Here is a 19,037-nt window from a genome sequence, read left to right as displayed (position 1 = left end):
AGTGAATTTTGTTATTAAAATCATTAAAATCTTCTTTAAAAAAAAGTATATTTTATTAGAGAAATAAATGTAAATAGTATGAATAAGGTATGTTTTTTGGCAGAGAAAAGTAAGCACTAATTAAGATCCATTCTTAACATACAAATTAGGTACAGTGCTGCTATCTGTATATCCAATAGCCGATGATTAATAAATCAATGTGCTCTAGCGGTGTCGTTAAATAAAGCAAACTTTTTAACTGTTCAATACATCACTTACATGAATACACAGTCCAGTGGTTGTATGTAGTGCGACCGAAAATCACCAAATCGCCAGGTTCCAAATAGTCCGACATATTGTCTCCGTACGCTAGTCTTCTCCGTGCTTATTTTTGTAGATCTAATTTCAGGTTTTGAACACAATTATGTTTTTATCTTCGCGGTGATATGGCTATTTGTCCCTTTTATGTGATAATACACAATTATATTCGTGTTGTTTCGTTAACAGACTCAGAAAAAAAGTGAGCATACGCCAAGCAAACCACACACTACAGTAAGAGGTCTAAACTACTTGGTTGCCATAAATAATATTTTAACAAACTGTATGTCACGGAATTCCAAGTCCGGTGTTAATTACAGCTGGGTTACCCCAAACCTTCCCGGGGATTGCAACAAACATTGCTCATAACACGACCTCTATGCTACTTCACACAATAGGGAACCATTGTTTTGACACCCAATAGCCGATCTGGGATTAAAAGGCATTCTGCCAAGTAAAGAAGAATAATGGTAGAAACACCACATTCATTCATTCATTCATTCATTCATTCATTCTTTCATTCATTCCAATTTTTTTTCGTGCTTATATTCAATTAAGGTTCAAGCACGCTGTCCTGAGCACACACCTCTGCTATCTGGGCTGTTTTTCCAGGACAGTGGTTTATTAGTGGTTAATGAGAGAAAAGAAAGTGCAGTGGTCGTACACCTACCCATTGAGTCGTTAAAAACTCGCTCTGGGTGGGAGCCGGTACCGGGATATGAACCCAGTACCTACCAGCCTTATGTCCGATGGCTTAACCACGACAGCACCGTGACCGGTTGGGAGAAACACCACAAGTGAACACGAGGAAATGATTAGACTGTCAATCATGATATACTGACAACGAACATGTGGTTTTCAACCAAACAAACACTGCGATGGACTGGTGGCAGTGTGTGGCACTACCAGTCTTCCTGTGCGGTCTCTATAGACTTCATAATTGTCTTGAATATGTAAAATTTAGACATGTACACTACTCCAGGGAGACTATGAAAGGATTTTTTTTTGTTGCCAAAAACAAACAAACAAAACAACACAATTGTGACGGAAATGACATTTAGTTTTTTCAATATCTTTATTCAAAATCCACAATGAAGAAAATCTTTATCATAGGCATAGAAACCTTCATACCCTTGTAACTTGTGCATAAAATATTTGATCATGAATTATGTAATTAGTTAATTGATTCTTATAACTAATTTGAAATGTCGCGTCCATCACGTTTTTGATAATAAAAGTTTATTTTTCTATAAAAGTTAAAAACAAAACCTCATGTATATTTTCCTACTTCTTATTTGTTTTAAAATATTCTCCATTTAATTTTGAAGAATTTCATTTGACCAACAAGTTCGCCTATTGCATAAATAGTCTCGCCCGATATTTTTAGAATTTATATGCTCCCGAATAACGCTATAAAAGGCGAAGTGTAATTGGTCGATATTTAAATTGTTATTTATAGATGGAATGTCACCTGGACATGGGAGTCCACGCAATGCTGTTAGATCTACTGGTAGACCAGTAGAACTAATTTTAATCAGATTGCTACCAGCCTGTAGTCCAATGTCCCTTTAACCAATGAATTCTTACAGAGGTTGCAACACATATTGTACATTAGAAATATATTCTAATTGTAGCATTTATAGCTTGTCTTCAGTCGTCTGTGTATCTCGCTCTTTTTCTTCCCGGAGCTGTGTACGTTGGGACTACTAGAAGAGAGAGTAGCCGTTGCAACTGATGCTGCTGTCGTTATTAATGTACCTAATACTAACGCCGGTGCGACCGCTCCTGCAGCTGCCATCCAGACAGGTGCTAAGAGAGCAGTACCAAACGAAGCCCATGCAGCTTTAGCCTTAAAAAATAGAAAGAAAGAAAGAAATGTTTCATTTAACGACCCATTTTATTTACGGTTATATGGCGTCAGACGTATGGTTAAGGACCACACAGATATTGACCCGCTGTCGCCACTTCATGGGCTACTCTTTTCGATTGACAGCAAGAGATATTTCATATGCACCATCCCACAGACAGGGTAGTGCATACCACGGCCTTTGATATACCAGTCGTGGTGCACTGGCTGGAACGAGAAATAGCCTCTAGGAGACGTGCGACAGGATGTTTCATCTCTCTTGCACTGCCTGTAGGTGGACTGCCACTGCCCTAGGCGATTCGTGAAAGGATGTTTCATCCCTCTTGCACTGCCTGTAGGTGGACTGCCACTGCCCTAGGCGATTCGTGAAAGGATGTTTCATCTCTCTTGCACTGCCTGTAGGTGGACCGCCACTACTCTAGGCGATCGTGAAAGGATGTTTCATCCCTCTTGCACTGCCTGTAGGTGGACCGCCACTGCCCTAGGCGATTCGTGAAAGGATGTTTCATCTCTCTTGCACTGCCTGTAGGTGGACCGCCACTGCCCTAGGCGATTCGTGAAAGGATGTTTCATCTCTCTTGCACTGCCTGTAGGTGGACCGCCACTGCCCAAGGCGATTCGTGAAAGGATGTTTCATGTCTCTTGCACTGCCTGTAGGTGGACTGCCACTCCCCTAGGCGATTCGTGAAAGGATGTTTCATCCCTCTTGCACTGCCTGTAGGTGGACCGCCACTGCCCAAGGCGATTCGTGAAAGGATGTTTCATCTCTCTTGCACTGCCTGTAGGTGGACCGCCACTGCCCAAGGCGATTCGTGAAAGGATGTTTCATGTCTCTTGCACTGCCTGTAGGTGGACTGCCACTCCCATAGGAGACGTGCGACAGGATGTTTCATCCCTCTTGTACTGCTTGTAGGAAGACTGCCACTCCCTAGGATATTCGTGAAAGGATGTTTCATCCCTTCTGCACCACATATAGGAGGACCGCCACGCCCTAGGAGATGTGACACAGGATGTTTCATCTTTACTGCACTACCGGCAGGAGGACCGCCACGCCCTAGGAGATGTGACAGGATGTTTCATCCCTCCTGCACCACATGTAAGAGGACCGCCACTCATATAGGAGATTCGCGAAAGGATGTTTAATCCGTCTTGTACTGCCTGAAGGAGGACAGCCACTCCCCTAGGAGATCAGTGACAGGATGTTTCATCCCTCCTACATTGTCTGTAAGAGGACCGCCACCCCTAGGAGATCCGCGACATGTTTCATCCCTCCTACACTGCCTGTAGGAGGACCGCCACTCCCTAGGATATCCATGACAGAATGTTTCATCTCCTGCGCAGACTGTATGAGGACCGCCACTGCCCTACCCGATCAGTGACATGATGTTTCATCCCTCTAGTTAATTATAACTGGCATAGCAAGTCGCCGACACCGCAGCAATTCGCCGTACAGTCACCGTTTAAATATGTACTGAAACAAATGCGTGATTATGTGTTATTATGCGTAATGTGTTCTACAATGTTAAAATTATATGAATATCTACGAACGTGAATAATTGTAAAGGACCCATACGGTAAGTCATTAGTAAAAAACATGAATAATTATTTTCTCTACTTGTTCTAGAAAGATTTGTCGCTACGACAGTACCAATATCTGGTGTCGGTACCACACCGTGACTATAGGAAAGAGGTTCTGATATGGAAAGATGAGCCATTTACTTTTTGACCGACCGTTCAAAATTGCGCCAAATTTCCTCAGTCAAAATTGCGCACCTTTTCTCTTTGGCATATAATTGCTCCATTCAAAATTCCATAGCACCACCACCACACCACCCTGCCTGCTACCGACTTGGTCGGGCTGCTGGTGCTCCCTTGCACCTGCCAGTGCAGGCGGTCCCTCTTCTCCCTCCCCCACCTTTCCTGTCATGGACGGAGGAGCCGGCCAAGGCCGGCTCTTGTGCCCATGACAAGCGTGCGCTACAACTGCTTGTTCTGAATGTGCACGTAAAACCCTATGACATGACATGACATGACATGGAAAGATGAGACTACGTTTGATACTACTTACCTGCGAGCTTTCTATTCGATTATACCGACACCATTTGGCAAAATGTTCGCAGTTATTGAATACTACGTTGAACCGCCCACTGTTTCTATGTCCCTTTAGATACCTCGCTCTCTTCACAATTTCTTCTTTAGAAAAAGGGCTGGAAACAATTAAAAAAAATATATGTATTGTTGGCTTGTAAACAAATGACCCATCCACAGCAACACATTACCTAGATACCGTGCACAATTGCATACCATTATTAACCGGGTTAACACATAAAGAATAATACATTAGAGCCGTTAGATACCATTTATCTCACAATGAGTTGTTTTAAAATGTATCTAACGGACACGAACGTGTTATTCTATTTCTTACATATCCTCAAAAACCAGGTTTTAAGCAAATTTTAACATCTTTTTCTACTAAAAGATATTTACAACCCTTGCACCTGTAGCTAACTTACGCGTCACAGACACATGAGTGTGAAGTTAACGATACGTCACAATGTAATCGATTTCCATCGTGTTGTCTTTCATTGGATATATGACATTAGTGACCTGGTCATCACTTAGGAGCAGCCAGTCGTATGTCTTGAAATTGTTAACACACGTACGTGTGTAAAGAGGGTATGTGTTATCATAAATAACGCATGGTGATCTCACGAAAGGGTGTGTAAGATACTAAATCATCACGTGGGTTTATGACATGGATATCATGGCTAAGTTATGGGATATATATAAAGCAAAACGAAAGACTATAGTATATCATGATAGTAGATCGGTTTTCAGTGGGAAGACTATCACAGTGCTACAATTTCAACTTTATAAACATACAGTTTATATATTTATTTTTACATGTCCATTAACGAGAATTAGTTAATTGGTAATCTGACGTCTGTCGTAGTCTCTGTTCACACATTTCAACTTATTTTCGTGCTTATATCCAATTAAGGTTCAAGCACGCTGTCCTGGGCACACACCTCAGCTATCTGGGTTGTCTGTCAAGGACAGTGAGTTAGGTGCTATTTGGTTAGTGATTAGTGATAGAGAAGAGGATGTAGTGGCCTTACACCTACCCACTGAACCTTTAACAACTCGCTCTGGGTTGAAGCCGGTATGTTGCGAGCAATCAAAGACACAAAGTAGTCACGGGTATTCCAGGTGTCTGAACGAGTACACCATGACAATTATATATTACTACATGGATACGTGTGTAGTATGTGTGTTATAAATAAGGATAATTTACCCAAGAAAGACCTCTTGTCATGGACAGAACACTGGCGAAACCTCTCTCTCTCTCTCTCTCTCTCTCTCTCTCTCTCTCTCTCTCTCTCTCTCTCTCTCTCTCTCTCTCTCTCTCTCTCTCTCTCTGTTTATCTCTCTCTGTTTATCTATGGAAATCAAATGTTTACTACTCATTATTCTTTGCCTTTATAGGCCGTGATTCCACTGTGCGCACACACAGTCACGGACGTTTTACGGACATGTGGAATTATTTCGCGTTCTAAAACCGCAAAAAAACAAACATTCAACATCAGGGCTTCTAGATTATGGTAGCCCCACTCCCATAGCTAGTGATATTCAATGTTGGGCTTGTAAATAACTACTATTGCCATGCCCGACGGCTAGGGAAACAAAAGGGTCAAATGTTGCAGTTAAGTCTATTTTGTAAATATGAATATCCTGCCCCCAGCCCAACTCCCAATATTAGTTTTTTTTAGTTCTATCACCCTTTTTAGGTAAAATACATCTGATTATTACTATTATTTAGTAAAATTGTATTAACTTAAAGTAAAGTTGGGCTAGTGAATTTTTAATCGTGGCTAGTTATTTTTTAAAAAATCACTGATCCCATGGCTAGTGGATTTTATAAAAATTCTAGAAGCCCTGTCAACATGTTAACCGCTGTGGAGAACCAAATGCGTGCTCGGTGATTTTGTTATTTAACTAGAAGGAAGAAGGAAATGTTTTATTTAACGACTCACTCAACACATTTTATTTACAGTTATATGACGTCGGACATATAGTTAAGGATTTGCTATTTAACTACGGAGATAATTAGAGAGGAAACCTGTTTTCGCCACTGCATGGGCTACAAGTTGCGTTTAGCAGCAAGATACATCTTATATGCACCATCCCACATACAGGACAGTACATACCACAGCCTTTGTTACAAGGAATCCAACATATGAATCCCCTCAACTCGACATGTCAGTGGCCCCAGTGACCACCACAACAGCAGTTTAAAATGTGCCGGGATGTCAACTGCTTTTTTCCCTTTCAAATTACAAATGGGATGTAGTGATGCCCTACCACTACCCCGACGCCACCCCCCCCCCCCCCCCCCCCCCACCCCCCCACACACACGAAATCCGACTGTAAAAGTGTGTACATGTTACCTATAGTTACATTCGTATGCAACTTGCGAGTTCTCCTTAACATCCTCAAAATCTACTTCTCTAATCCACCCATCATCTGTGAAATGAATGACCTGGTCATCATCTAGAGAAAAAATAAAACGAAAATAAAAAATAAAAGACTATTATCAACCAAAAATAAATAAATAAAACATCCATTATTAAATAGTGTTTATACGAAAATAGGGACATAGTGTACATAGTGTTATAAGGGCGGAACGTAGCCCAGTGGTAAAGCGCTCGCTTGATGTGGTTTAGGATAGATCCCGTCGAGGGGTCCTTTGGGCTGTTTCTCGTTCCAGCCAGTACTCCACAACTGGTGTAACAAAGGCCGTGGTATGTACTATCCTGTCTGCGGGATGGTGTATATAAAAGATCCCTTGCTGCTAATCGAAAAGAGTAGCCCATGAAGTGGCGACAGCGGGTTTCCTCTCTCTATATCTGTGTGGTCCTCAACCATATGTCTGACGCCATATAACCGTAAATAAAATGTGTTGAGTGCGTCGTTAAATAAAACATTTCCTTCCTTCCATAGTATTATAAGTAGTAAATCTCGACATTTTACACGACTAAAGGGTTTATGACACCAAATCAAATCCCATACACGACAATAGTAACATTATCATATGTGGCTAAAGCTCCTACCTGCAGCATATAAATCAACATATACACCACGGATATGAATGCTACCACCCCTCACCCTTAAAGTAAATCAGAAAAAAAAATTGGTGTCAAGCTGCTCATTTCAGATATAACGAGTAGAGTCTATGGCTACCCTAGTTCCGCACAGAAATTGAGTACTTGTTTTTACAGGTACACCATACATGTTTCAAGCACAAGGCTACTTGACACAGTTGCACTAGATGGAATAAAATTGCATACATTTGTTTGCCTAGATAAACAATTTTTTTTTTAACAACCAACACACTCACATTTATCACCAATCACAGGACTTTTGACACTAACTGCTCTATCAAAAGTTCGGTGCACCTTGAACTTTGACCAAACCAAGTTATTTGGTTTAATACTACCTTACTACCTAATACTAGCGTCGTTAAGACTACTGTTTGTTAAATACACAGTGTTTTTTTTTTTTTAATCTGATGTCACAGACATTTAGTTTTATTATGTTGGAATTCAGTCATAACGTTAAACTGTTATGTTTCTCAACAGAACAGACAGTGTCTCTGATAGGTGGTAGGTTTAAATTCTTCTTATAGCGTTTGCATTTGCGGATCCAGGACATATTTTAGGGAGGTGAGGACCAAGAAAAAAGGGACACATTGGTTCGTTAAAAGGGCATCTTAATAAAACTTTTAATAGTTGCAGTTAATATGAATGCGTTTGTGTATATATCACAGTGTACGAACGGAAGTACACTAAGTAACTAGATGCGATTAATAGAAATTATTATATGAGCTTTGAGGCCCGTCGGAGCATTTGTTGATAAAGTGGGGTTGGCTAATGATCAGGGTCGTTGTTAAACATGACACGAGATGGGTAGGGGGGTCCGGGGGCATGTTCCCCTGGGGAAATTTAAAAAACTGGATGGCTCTAAAAGCCTTTTCTTAGCATCTGAATCACAAAATTAGCCATTTTTAAACAATAATTTTAAAACTATTTTAAGCATTATTTTACATAGTATTATTACCCAAGAATGTTTTGTTTCCCCTTTTGGCATCTTGATAGCAAAATTACCCATTTTCAGACAGTGATCACTTCCTGTTTTGGAGTTTTATGACCCCAAAAATTATTATTTAGAAGAGTTCAAAACCGTTACTCTTAGATCTCAATCACTAAATCGTGAATTTTAGCGTTGACTGGGGGCGAGAGAGCGAGGAGAGGGACCCGGGGAAAAAGCCATAGAATCAACTTTGTTTCGTATATAAGTAAAAGAAAGAAAGAAATGTTTTATTTAACGACGCACTCAACACATTTTATTTACGGTTATATGGCGTCGGACATATGGTTAAGGACCACACAGTTATTGAGAGAGGAAACCCGCTGTCGCCACTTCATGGGCTACTCTTTTCGGTTAGCAACAAAACATCATCAGCTATTGGATGTCAAACATTTATATACACCATCCCACAGACAGGATAGCACATACCATGGCCTTTGATATACTAGTTGCGGAGCACTGGCTGGAACGAAAAATAGCTCAACTGGCCCACCGACCGGAATCGATCCTAGAGCGAGCGCTGACCACTGGGCTACGTCCCGCCTGGTGCACTGTTATTGACAGCTGGATTTTCCAAAACCTTTTTGGAGATTAAAAGGCATTCTGCCAAGACGTATTTAGATTTCCTTTGAAAGGCTCGTGTCTGACTGACAAAAGCCAAAGCGACTCATGTAGGTCAACGGCAGAAAGATCGTCTGCGGTGTGAGGGGTCGTGAGATCAATCGACATCAATGGACTCAATTTTTCTCCGTGGCAATCAGTACCCCATTGACTGCTACATGAAAGGCCGGGGTATGTACTGCCCTCTCTATGGGAGTACTGCCCTCTCTACTTTTTTCAACAGGCATAGTGTACTTGATCACTATATTGCACTGGTTGAATAAACACTCTGTGGCTTTAAATACTGTGATCAACATACCTTATTGGTTTGGTACAAACACACACCAATAAAAAACAAAACAAAATCAATGAAAAAGAAAAGAAACAGTAACAACGAAAACAGAATACATCCAGCTGAATACAATGTTTCTTGGCACTAGGAGCATCAGATTCTGAGTGTGTAATTTGTTCGTTACTCATTGCGGTTCTACAGTTTGCGCAGTAGTTCTGACGACAATAAGGAGAAGAAATTATTTATTTGATGACGCACCATTCAACACAATTTATTATGGTTATATTGACGTCGAACATTATGGTTAGAACCCGCAAAGATAAGATTAGAAACCCGTTGTCGCCATACGGTGATCCCTACTACCAACCCCCCCCCCCCCCCCCAAAAAAAAAAAAAAAACAAAAAAAAAACCCAACCCAATAACAAAAAACAACAAAAAAACAACAACAAACAAATCCAACATTCAGGGATCTTTTTATAAGCACTTTGATATACCAGTCTTGGGTCACTGGTTGTGATTAAAAAAAGAAGAAAAAAGATCAGAATCTACACAGTGGTAATACAATTAGAGATTGTGTTCTAATAGGTTTGATTTTGTTCCTAGTGTCTTCATGGATATTATAGGTTACGTATGCTTGAATTTGATAGTATATGAAAAAAGACACTCTAACCCCCATCCCGGCTCTGACGGCCCTGTAAGGGGAAGGCTAGAGGATTTTTTGTTGGGTGTGGGTGGGTGGCAACTGAGTAGTTAATAGTCTAAAACTCCTTAAACGGTTAAGAAGAGAATTTTCTTTAAGATTCTATAATGCTTTCCGAATTTTTTATTATTATTTTTTTTTTTTTTGAGGGGCAATTGCCCCCTCCCCCCCCCCCCCCCACCTCTAGCTATGGCCCTAGTGACTCGAGCTAAGAAGACCCTATTTGGGAATTTATTTGGTCCAACAAAAGCTATACTTACATGAATACACTGCCCAGTGTCTGTATCCTGTACGGTAAAAAACCAACAAATCTCCTGGTTCTAAATAATCCGACATTTCTCACTTCACTGGTGTAACTTCAATACATTTAAGGACGTGCAGTCTGTGATTACTGGTCATACACGACTTCGATCGTCTTGTCTCCAAAACAGTGACAAGACGACACCTATTCACACACTAAGCCAACAGGTCCGACCTGGCTACTTACATGTACAGTGTGGTTGCTACAAAAAATCTTAGTACGTCAAATTGTTTTACTCTATTTTAGGAAATAGCAATTCCCAAGGAATGGGTTTATTATAGTTGGGTTTTCCCAACCTTTCCGAATATTAAAGCTGCAGTCCCTGAAATATTTGTATTATTAAAGCATTTAGAATAGATGGTCCAGTTCTGTTTAGTACATAAAAGGTCAATCACATCGCTATAGTTTCAAAATGCTCGCTTATCTACAGTATCTAGGTCAACTACAAACGCAATGGCCAGCTTTGTTTTTCTTTATTTAGCGGGACGCCAGTAGAACTGGGACTTTACGTGATTTGCGCAGGCGCTGAGCTTCTCACGTGATTTTGAACAAATTTAACTATCTTGATTGAGAGGTCGTCTCATATCTCCAAAACATATTTATATCCATAGAGGTATGGTACAACACATTTCAAGAGGTCGGTGGGGGATTTGCCTTGAAATTTTGACAGTGGCCAGCGGTTGGCATACGCGTTATATGTAAGGGGGTGTTAATAATTACGTAAAGCTCTAGGGGTAGAGGAAGAGGGTTCGATTTACGTAACATTTATCAAGACTATATGTTATTTCTATTCATTACTTAGACTTAAAAAGGTATTTTTTGGAAATGCGCGGTCGGTCTAGGGCCGATCCCCATCGGCGGGCTCGTTTCAACCAGTGCGCCATGACTGGTATATAAAAGCCCATGGTATGTGATATCCTGTTTGTGGAATGGTACATAATTATAAACGATCACTTGCTAAAAACAAAATGTAGCGAGTTTCCAAGGCGCGTGTGGACAGATTTCAGCGGGGTTGGGGGTTATAGGCTGTGTTGAGCGAAGTTTATATTTCATTTTTTTTTTTTAGCTTGGGCAGGTAAGGGTTTCGACCCCAAATACCCCCCCCCCCTGCACATGCACCCGTTTCTCTTAAATCAACATACTCTAACATTGATGTCGTTAACCAAAACAAACTAACTTTGCCCTTTCCAAACGAAATAATATTTATTTGAATTTGTCGATTTTAGCACATGTAAAATTAAGAAGTGAAAACGTTCATTGTTTACTTTAGTATACTTTATTGAAAAAATATGTTCATGATCAATGTCGTACTAGTATACAAACTAAACTTTGAAAATTCTACTGACACTTTATAAAATATTAATTCTGAAATAGGAAGGTACGATTGTCGATAATACGTTGTCAAGATCAAACCGGTTTTAACGAAAGACTCTAGTAACGTATCCTCAACCGAACGTTCTTCGTACAGCGCAATATTTCTCATTTCATTTTTTTGAGACGAACCCTACAGTTTGAAATCCACAAACGCACGTGTCAACTGAAACTGACAACAGGCTGTCGTCTGTGCTTTGCCGAGCAATGGCGGCACATGCGACGAATCGAGCGTATACTTTTGACAATCTCCGTTCACAGCGAACACACACCTGATTAGTAGCAAGCAGTGGCGTAGCGTGGGTCGCCTGCGCCCCCTAACCAGTGGACCGTTAGCACTCCCCGAGTCCCTTCCACCAGTCTAGAATTTTGCGACCTGGGCATCTGCCCCGTTGGCCCCGCCCACGCTACGCCACTGGCAAGGGATATTTTATATGCACTAACCACTAAGATGAACGTTAGGTGCTAGGCTCTTCCTAACTACAAGTCCACTGCAACGAATATTCTTTAAAATAAGGAAATGTACAGGATGCCAGTAGTTCAACATAATATTGCCTTACTACAAGCCGAACTCAGCCTTGGTTCTGTATGCCTCATTATATCACACATGTGTACAGTTGTGTTGAGTTGATAACAGTACATGTACCATAGTTTGTTAAAGGGACATTCTTGAGTTTGCTGCAATTTTTGAGATGTTATCGACTAACAGAGACTTTTTAACGATTTTAATTACATATCAAATATAGTTTTCTGATAAAATATTAATGACTGTATATTAAACGTGTTTCTGATCGTTCTAATATTTGTACTAGGTTAAATTTCATTTTATTTCCTAAAATATATTTTTGTCGTACGTACGAAATTATTTGAAAACAAAATCCAGTTTGAACTTCTTACAAATATTAAGACGACCAGGGTCCCGTTCCATGAAGCGACCCAAAACGGCAGAAGCATTTCTAAAAAGACTATAAAAGGGGGCGTGACAGTTTCAACATCGCCAGTTCACATCGAGCACTTCAACAGTCAACATCATGAATCAGAATTGGTTTATTCCTGGACATTTCATGAACAGAAGATCGTGTTCCGTATGTCCAAAGACCTTTTCAAAACCATCAAACATGCTACGTCACTGGACGATCTTTCATTCAACTCAACTCCAGGCTCCTATGGCTCCAGCTCATATAGCTCCGGCTCCTGTGGCTCCTATGGCTCCGACTCCTATGGCTCCGGCTCTGGCTCCTATGGCTCCGACTTCGGCTCCTATGGCTCCTGTAGCTCTAGGCCCCTATGGCTCCTATAGCTCCGGCGGCTCCTATGGCTCCTGCTCATGCTCCTAACATACAAAACGTCTAGTATTTTGTTTTGTTTTTGTGGTGTTTTGTGGGATAGTTAACAATCCTAACGTATAAAATATCGCGTCGTTAATTACAAAATAATAATATTTTAAAATATATTCACACGTGAAATAGAAACATCTACAAGTTACAGTCATAGTATTCCCGATTTTAAAAATAGTCCACAGTGAATCTTAGACACGTCTATCTGTCCGTGTTGAACGTTCCCAGTTCCTCGAGAATAGATACTAGTTGTTGTATTGATTTGAATACACGACTGGGCTGATGCATTGTTCTTTGACTTAACAATATAAAAAACGTAGATTACACTTTATGGTTTTCGCACAGTAAAAGTAAACATATTTCTAGTTTGATATATAGCTGTCCTTTATAATGTCATCTTGCTAAAGTGTATGTGTGTATGTTGGGGGTCGTGTCTCAGTCGGCAGATTTACGAAAGAAATGTTTATATTGAATGATGTGAAATATATTACATATTAAATAGGATTGATTTAAGACCAACCTCTAATGTGATAACAGGGTCTTGAGACCCATAAGACTCCCCCCCCCCCCCCCCCCCCCCACCAACCGGCTCCGCAACTGCTTTATATGGTGCTGGTATAGGGCTGAATCATTGAGGATTTTTATCGGAAATTCCCAGTCACATGACAAGGAAAAACATAGTAGCTCGAGATGTGATTATTATTATACTTGTAGACAGGTGACTAAGCAGAAAAACGGACACGAAATGGTGTCAGTTGTCAAGTGGTTAAGCTGTCGAGCATTTTCACCGGGTATTTGAAGTCAGGTAGCATGGGCTGAAATGAGGACACATGCACAACAGCGGCCGACGTGTGATTATAAATACACAAATTACGTAATAGACAGTCGATCAGGACTGACGTGTTAAATACAAACTGTCTGTCTGTCTGTGTTCTAACCTGTTAGTGGGAAAATTCATATTAAAATGACCCTACGGATTGTTCTCTAAAGCCAAACTGCAAGCGTGTATATTGAATAGAACCCTTAGTAACCAGAAAAGCGTACTTTGACCAGAATTATATACGAACATGGAAATAAACTAATATCACCATGACAACTCGTATATTTAAGGTTATTTTATATTGCATTACAACAAATAGACGACAATAAGATTGTGAACTAAATATCTTTTCCCCATAACACACACAATACTCCCAATTAATTTCATTAATAGAGAGAGAGAGAGAGAGAGAGAGAGAGAGAGAGAGAGAGAGAGAGAGAGAGAGAGAGAGAGAGAGAGAGAGAGAGGAGAGGCAGAGAGAAAAAGAAGGAAAGAGACCAAGAGAGTGTGTGTGTGAGAGAGAGAGAGAGAGAGAGAGAGAGAGAGAGAGAGAGAGAGAGAGAGAGAGAGAGAGAAGAGAGAGAGAGAGAGAGAGAGAGAGAGAGAGAGAGAGAGAGAGAGAGAGAGGAGAGGCAGAGAGGCAGAGAGAAAAAGAAGGAAAGAGACCAAGAGAGAGTGTGTGTGTGAGAGAGAGAGAGAGAGAGAGAGAGAGAGAGAGAGAGAGAGAGAGAGAGAGAGAGAGAGAGAGAATATGCAGTATGCATCTGATATAATTATAAAAGCAAAAGCTTGAGGCACCAAATTCAGTTTACTCATACATGTGTATCTGGACTGCACAATTTAATGCAAGAAGGCAGCCGACTATGAGCATTACCATCTTCCAAAATGGCCGCCGTTCTTAAGAACAAATTTATGATGGCCATATAGTCCAAACATCTGCTTATACATATTATATTTAACAAAAGCCTAGCCGAATCACAAGACATATATACAAAATTTAATATATGACACTTTAAAGATAAAGGCGGCCATTTAAAAAAAGGCTCCATGTTGGCCACACCCACATATGCAAATGTCAAACTTTATTACTGTTTATGGTTTATGTTTCTAACTTTTGTGCCAGCAACAGCATATTGTATGTCGCTTTTAATGAGTAGTGAAGATTTACAGTGGCGGCCATTTTGAAAAAGGGCACTTTGTGGACCACGCCCACTCTCTCGGAAGGGTAACTCGAATTCATTTAGGTCGGCAAGTCTGAGTGATCTAGAAAAATAAAAAAACTTAATTCACGGAACATTTGTCACGAATCCTTCATAATTTTGTATCTACTACTGACACAATATTACCAGTTACTGTCAATAAAATGGCTAAATATATACATTTTAAAATGCCCAAAAGTGACACGATGTCATCATTCAGCTCTATGAAATAGATGTCCTAAACAAGCATAATAATAATACCCCCCCCCCCCCAAAAAAAAAACCCCCAAACAAACAACAACAACAAACAAAACCCCACCCAAACAAACCCAAAACAAAATAAAAAAACAAAAAAACAAAACAAAACAAAACAAACAAAAAAACAAACAACAACAAAAAAACAAAACAAACAAAAAACAAACAACAACAAAAACAAAACAAAAACACCCCCCCCCCCAAAAAAAAAAACAAACCCCACAACAACAACCCCAAAACAAACCCCACTTAATATCCTAATTTGGGGTTTAGTGGTTCGCTGCCGAATTTAAGACTTGACGGTTATTTGTTTGGGTATGTCGTATGACCTTAAATGTCATAAATCGATCACTTTGTTTATTCGATCCATTTGTGGACACATGAGCTTGTACCCGTCTTATAAAACCATCTAATCACCATCTAAATGTCATTTCACATCTACATATATGTTAATGGCTTACAAGTGCGTCGTACCTATCGAAAAAAAAAGATGATTTTTTTTTGTTTAACGACACCACTAGAGCACATTAATTTATTAATCCTGAGCTACTGGATGTCAAACGTGGTAATTTTGACAAAGTCTTAGAGAGGAAAACCGCTATATTTTTTTCATTAATAGCAAATGATCTTTTATACGTACCACCCTACAAACAGTATAGCACATACTATGGCCTTTGATATGTCAGTCGTGGCGCACTGGCTGAAACGAGAAATAGCCCAACGAGCCCACCAATGTCGATCGACTCCAGATCGATCACACATCAAGCGAACGCATTACCACTGGGCTACGTCCTGACCCACGTACCTATTGAAAAATAAAAACCTATTTTTAGTTAAAGGCAATTTCAAACGGCCATATTTGACTAAATTTAATATATTAGCCGTGCACTGTAATAATGAGTGATTTGTGGAAATTTAATATATTAGCCGTGCACTGTAATAATGAGTGATTTGTGGAAATTTAATATATTAGCCGTGCACTGTAATAATGAGTGATTTGTGGAAATTTAATATATTAGCCGTGCACTGTAATAATGAGTGATTTGTGGAAATTTAATATATTAGCCGTGCACTGTAATAATGAGTGATTTGTGGAAATTGAATATAACGTTTGAAAAAGTGTTTTGTTTAACGACACGACAAGACACCACTGCTTTATTAATCATCAGCTATTGGATGTCAAACATTCAGTATTTTTGACATCAGAGGAAACCCGCTACATTTTTTCTTAATATAGCAAGAGGGCCAGGGAAGCAGATACCACGACCTTTGACCAGTTGTGGTGCACTGGTTGGAAGGAGAAAAACTTCAATCAGTTCAATAGATCCACCGAGTTCTAGAGAGGAAACCTGCTATATTTGTCTGTAAGTATCAAAGGATCTTTTATGTGCACCATCTCACAGATAGGATAACACACACCACGGTGTTTGATATACCAGTCGTGGTGCACTGGCTGGAACGAGACATAGCCCAATGAGCCCACCAATCGATCCTAGACCGACGGCTCATCAAGCGAGTACTTTACCACATAACACATAAGAATTATCTCCCATATTTTTGTGTGAAAGTCATTTGGCCTAGAATGTTTTTTTATAGAACGCCGAGTTTCATAAAGGGTATTTGATATATATTAGATCCATTTTCAGGCAATAGTAGCGTAGCGGTCGCTTTGTGGAACATCGCCCAGAGTTTTAGCTTCCGTTCTAGCTACTAACTGCACTGTTGCAGTGAGAACTTAAGTTCCTGTGTAAATAACTCGTAGAGTTTTCACTTTCGCGGACCCACTTACAGAAACCATCTCAGTAGTACGAACTGGAGACCTGTGCTTGAACCAATAACGGCTTGTTCCGTCTACCATGACTCTATACTGCTCCTCTTCCACCACGATCGTGATGTTGAATTCTTGTCCAAACTTCAGTGGGAGATCATTACGGTAAATCGCAGGCGTACCCCATTGACCAGATGTTTTGATGTTCATTAGAACACGTGGTGACACACCTTGATATCGGAAACGAAAGGATAAGTGGAATAGAAGTTGTGTTCTGTGGAATAGGCTGAAGTTAATCATATCCCTGAATGTTTTTCTCTTCAAAGGCGTTCCAATTATCTCTACAGTGGACCCCACTTCTACAGCACAGGGAGTCGAGACACGTAGAGGAACTGATGGGCTGTGCCACGCGTTTCTTGAACATGTATGGTTCCATTGTCCCCATGGCCACGATCCATTGATTTGACACTTTATAAGTTGTCCACCACAGAAACTATAGTCCTGATGGCATCTAAATGCGGCAAATTTCCACAAGCCAGATTCAAAGATTTCCACATTACCATTTGCTGGTTGTTTGAGGTCGGGACACATAGGTGGAACGTAGCAGAGAGGTCGGTTTTGTCTGTTAACCCAGCATATTTCTCCAGACTCACATGAAACCGTGTACACTGCCCTGAAATCGAATCTTCCCATTCGGATACGTCTGTAACAATCTGTTTATCTTCCTTTCTCTGCGATGGTTCAGCTGTTGCTCCAAGCAGACGACATTCAAGAGTTCGACGATCAAAACTGACTGACTGACAGCGACAATTCATCTTGCAGCTGGCGGCACACGCGTACTGGGAGGAGTATGGCAGTGTTTCCAGAACATCTTTGTCTGCCTCCAGACTCGTCTCAGTCTTTCCTGACGTTATATTTAGACGACACGACGATCCACGCACGCAGCTTACAAGAATTGCCATCTGCAAGATTAGACAAGCTGAAATATAAAAATAAATCTTCAATAATGTAATAAAATTAAATGCAAAATTTTAAAACAAAATTAACGTTTTATCTTGTTTCCCAACTCAGACTTTAACGTCTATGCAAAACTGTTAATATATATTGAGAGGCACGATTTTTGGGCATATTTCTTCTATGTAAGTATATTTACATATTCAATAGGATATTGAGTTTTGAATTTAATGTCAACCAGGTTTCCGAAAATACATCTGTACTTACTTATAGGCCTAACCATATACAATGTTTACCAAAGATGATGTTAAATAACACACCCACCTCAGCGTTTCTTATTTGACATTATTAGTATTCAAGATGTTAAGCTATCCTGAATAAAAAGAAACATATGAACAGTTTAAAGTAAACAGGACAGTTAAAAAGGAATGAATGAATGTTTAACGAAACCCCAACACAAAAATACACATCGGCTATTGGTTGTCAGAAAGGGTAAGCATATGGACATGTTAAAAAGGAAATCATGGTGTAGTAGTGAATGATCTTCAACAAGAAAAAACATTTAAACAAGGCACACAACTATATTATTCAGTCCCCCCCCCCCCCCCCCTCGGTAAGGTCTAAAACAAGAGCACCAATGATCATGGCATCAACTCGTGTAGAAATTCCTCATACATAACTGATGGATGATGCCTGTCAAATTTGTCATTAGAAGGGAAAAAATGAGAAAGCCCCATATTTAACTAGAGCCTACCTGTTTGTGCGAGTTTCTCCATGTCGCAACACTAAACTACTGATTGTCTACCTGTGGATTTCGACTTCACACTTGTAATTTAATATAGCAAAGCGACCTTTCTGAAAACAGAAAGAGATGTTTTATTTATTGACTCTCTCAACATAGAGATTTGTTTATAGATATATGGATTCGGTCGACCTTTGCGATATGTTAATAATTAAATTTTCTTTGCGTCTATACATTTTACGGCAATCTGATTGGTCCAGAGGTGTTTATCGGGATGAACCCCAAACAATTAAGCCACGCCTACCCCCCCCCCCCCCCCCCCGACTCGCACTACTTTAGTGCAACAAGCCGGATTATTGATGCAATCGTATTTAGATATTTTGAAG

At 40.1% G+C, this 19,037-nt stretch overlaps 1 protein-coding gene across 1 annotated transcript; it reads right to left on the bottom strand.

The window, feature by feature from the left end:
• Nucleotides 1-1,751: 1,751 nt before the first annotated feature.
• Nucleotides 1,752-10,408, bottom strand: LOC121368099 (phospholipase A and acyltransferase 1-like). Its single transcript, XM_041492665.1, has 4 exons — nt 10,165-10,408; nt 6,613-6,715; nt 4,233-4,371; nt 1,752-2,146 (listed from the first exon to the last, which is right to left on the bottom strand). Exons 1-4 carry the CDS (start codon nt 10,238-10,240, stop codon nt 1,922-1,924), a joined length of 543 nt encoding a protein of 180 aa, XP_041348599.1. The 5' UTR covers nt 10,241-10,408; the 3' UTR covers nt 1,752-1,921.
• Between the last annotated feature and the right edge of the window lie 8,629 nt (nt 10,409-19,037).

This window comes from Gigantopelta aegis, chromosome 1 (genome assembly GCF_016097555.1).
Source record: "Gigantopelta aegis isolate Gae_Host chromosome 1, Gae_host_genome, whole genome shotgun sequence".
NCBI classification, from domain to species: domain Eukaryota; kingdom Metazoa; phylum Mollusca; class Gastropoda; order Neomphalida; family Peltospiridae; genus Gigantopelta; species Gigantopelta aegis.
The sequence above is the reverse complement of the archived record's forward strand: the minus strand, read 5'-3'. Positions and strand labels throughout refer to the sequence as shown.

Coding starts and splice junctions, on each gene's coding strand:
- LOC121368099 (XM_041492665.1), bottom strand. CDS start 10,240: ATGTCGGATTATTTAGAACCAGGAGATTTGTTGGTTTTTTACCGTACA. Junction 4,372..6,612: donor GCATACGAATGTAACTATAG/GTAACATGTACA, acceptor AATTGTTTCCAG/CCCTTTTTCTAAAGAAGAAA. Junction 2,147..4,232: donor ATCGAATAGAAAGCTCGCAG/GTAAGTAGTATC, acceptor CTATTTTTTAAG/GCTAAAGCTGCATGGGCTTC.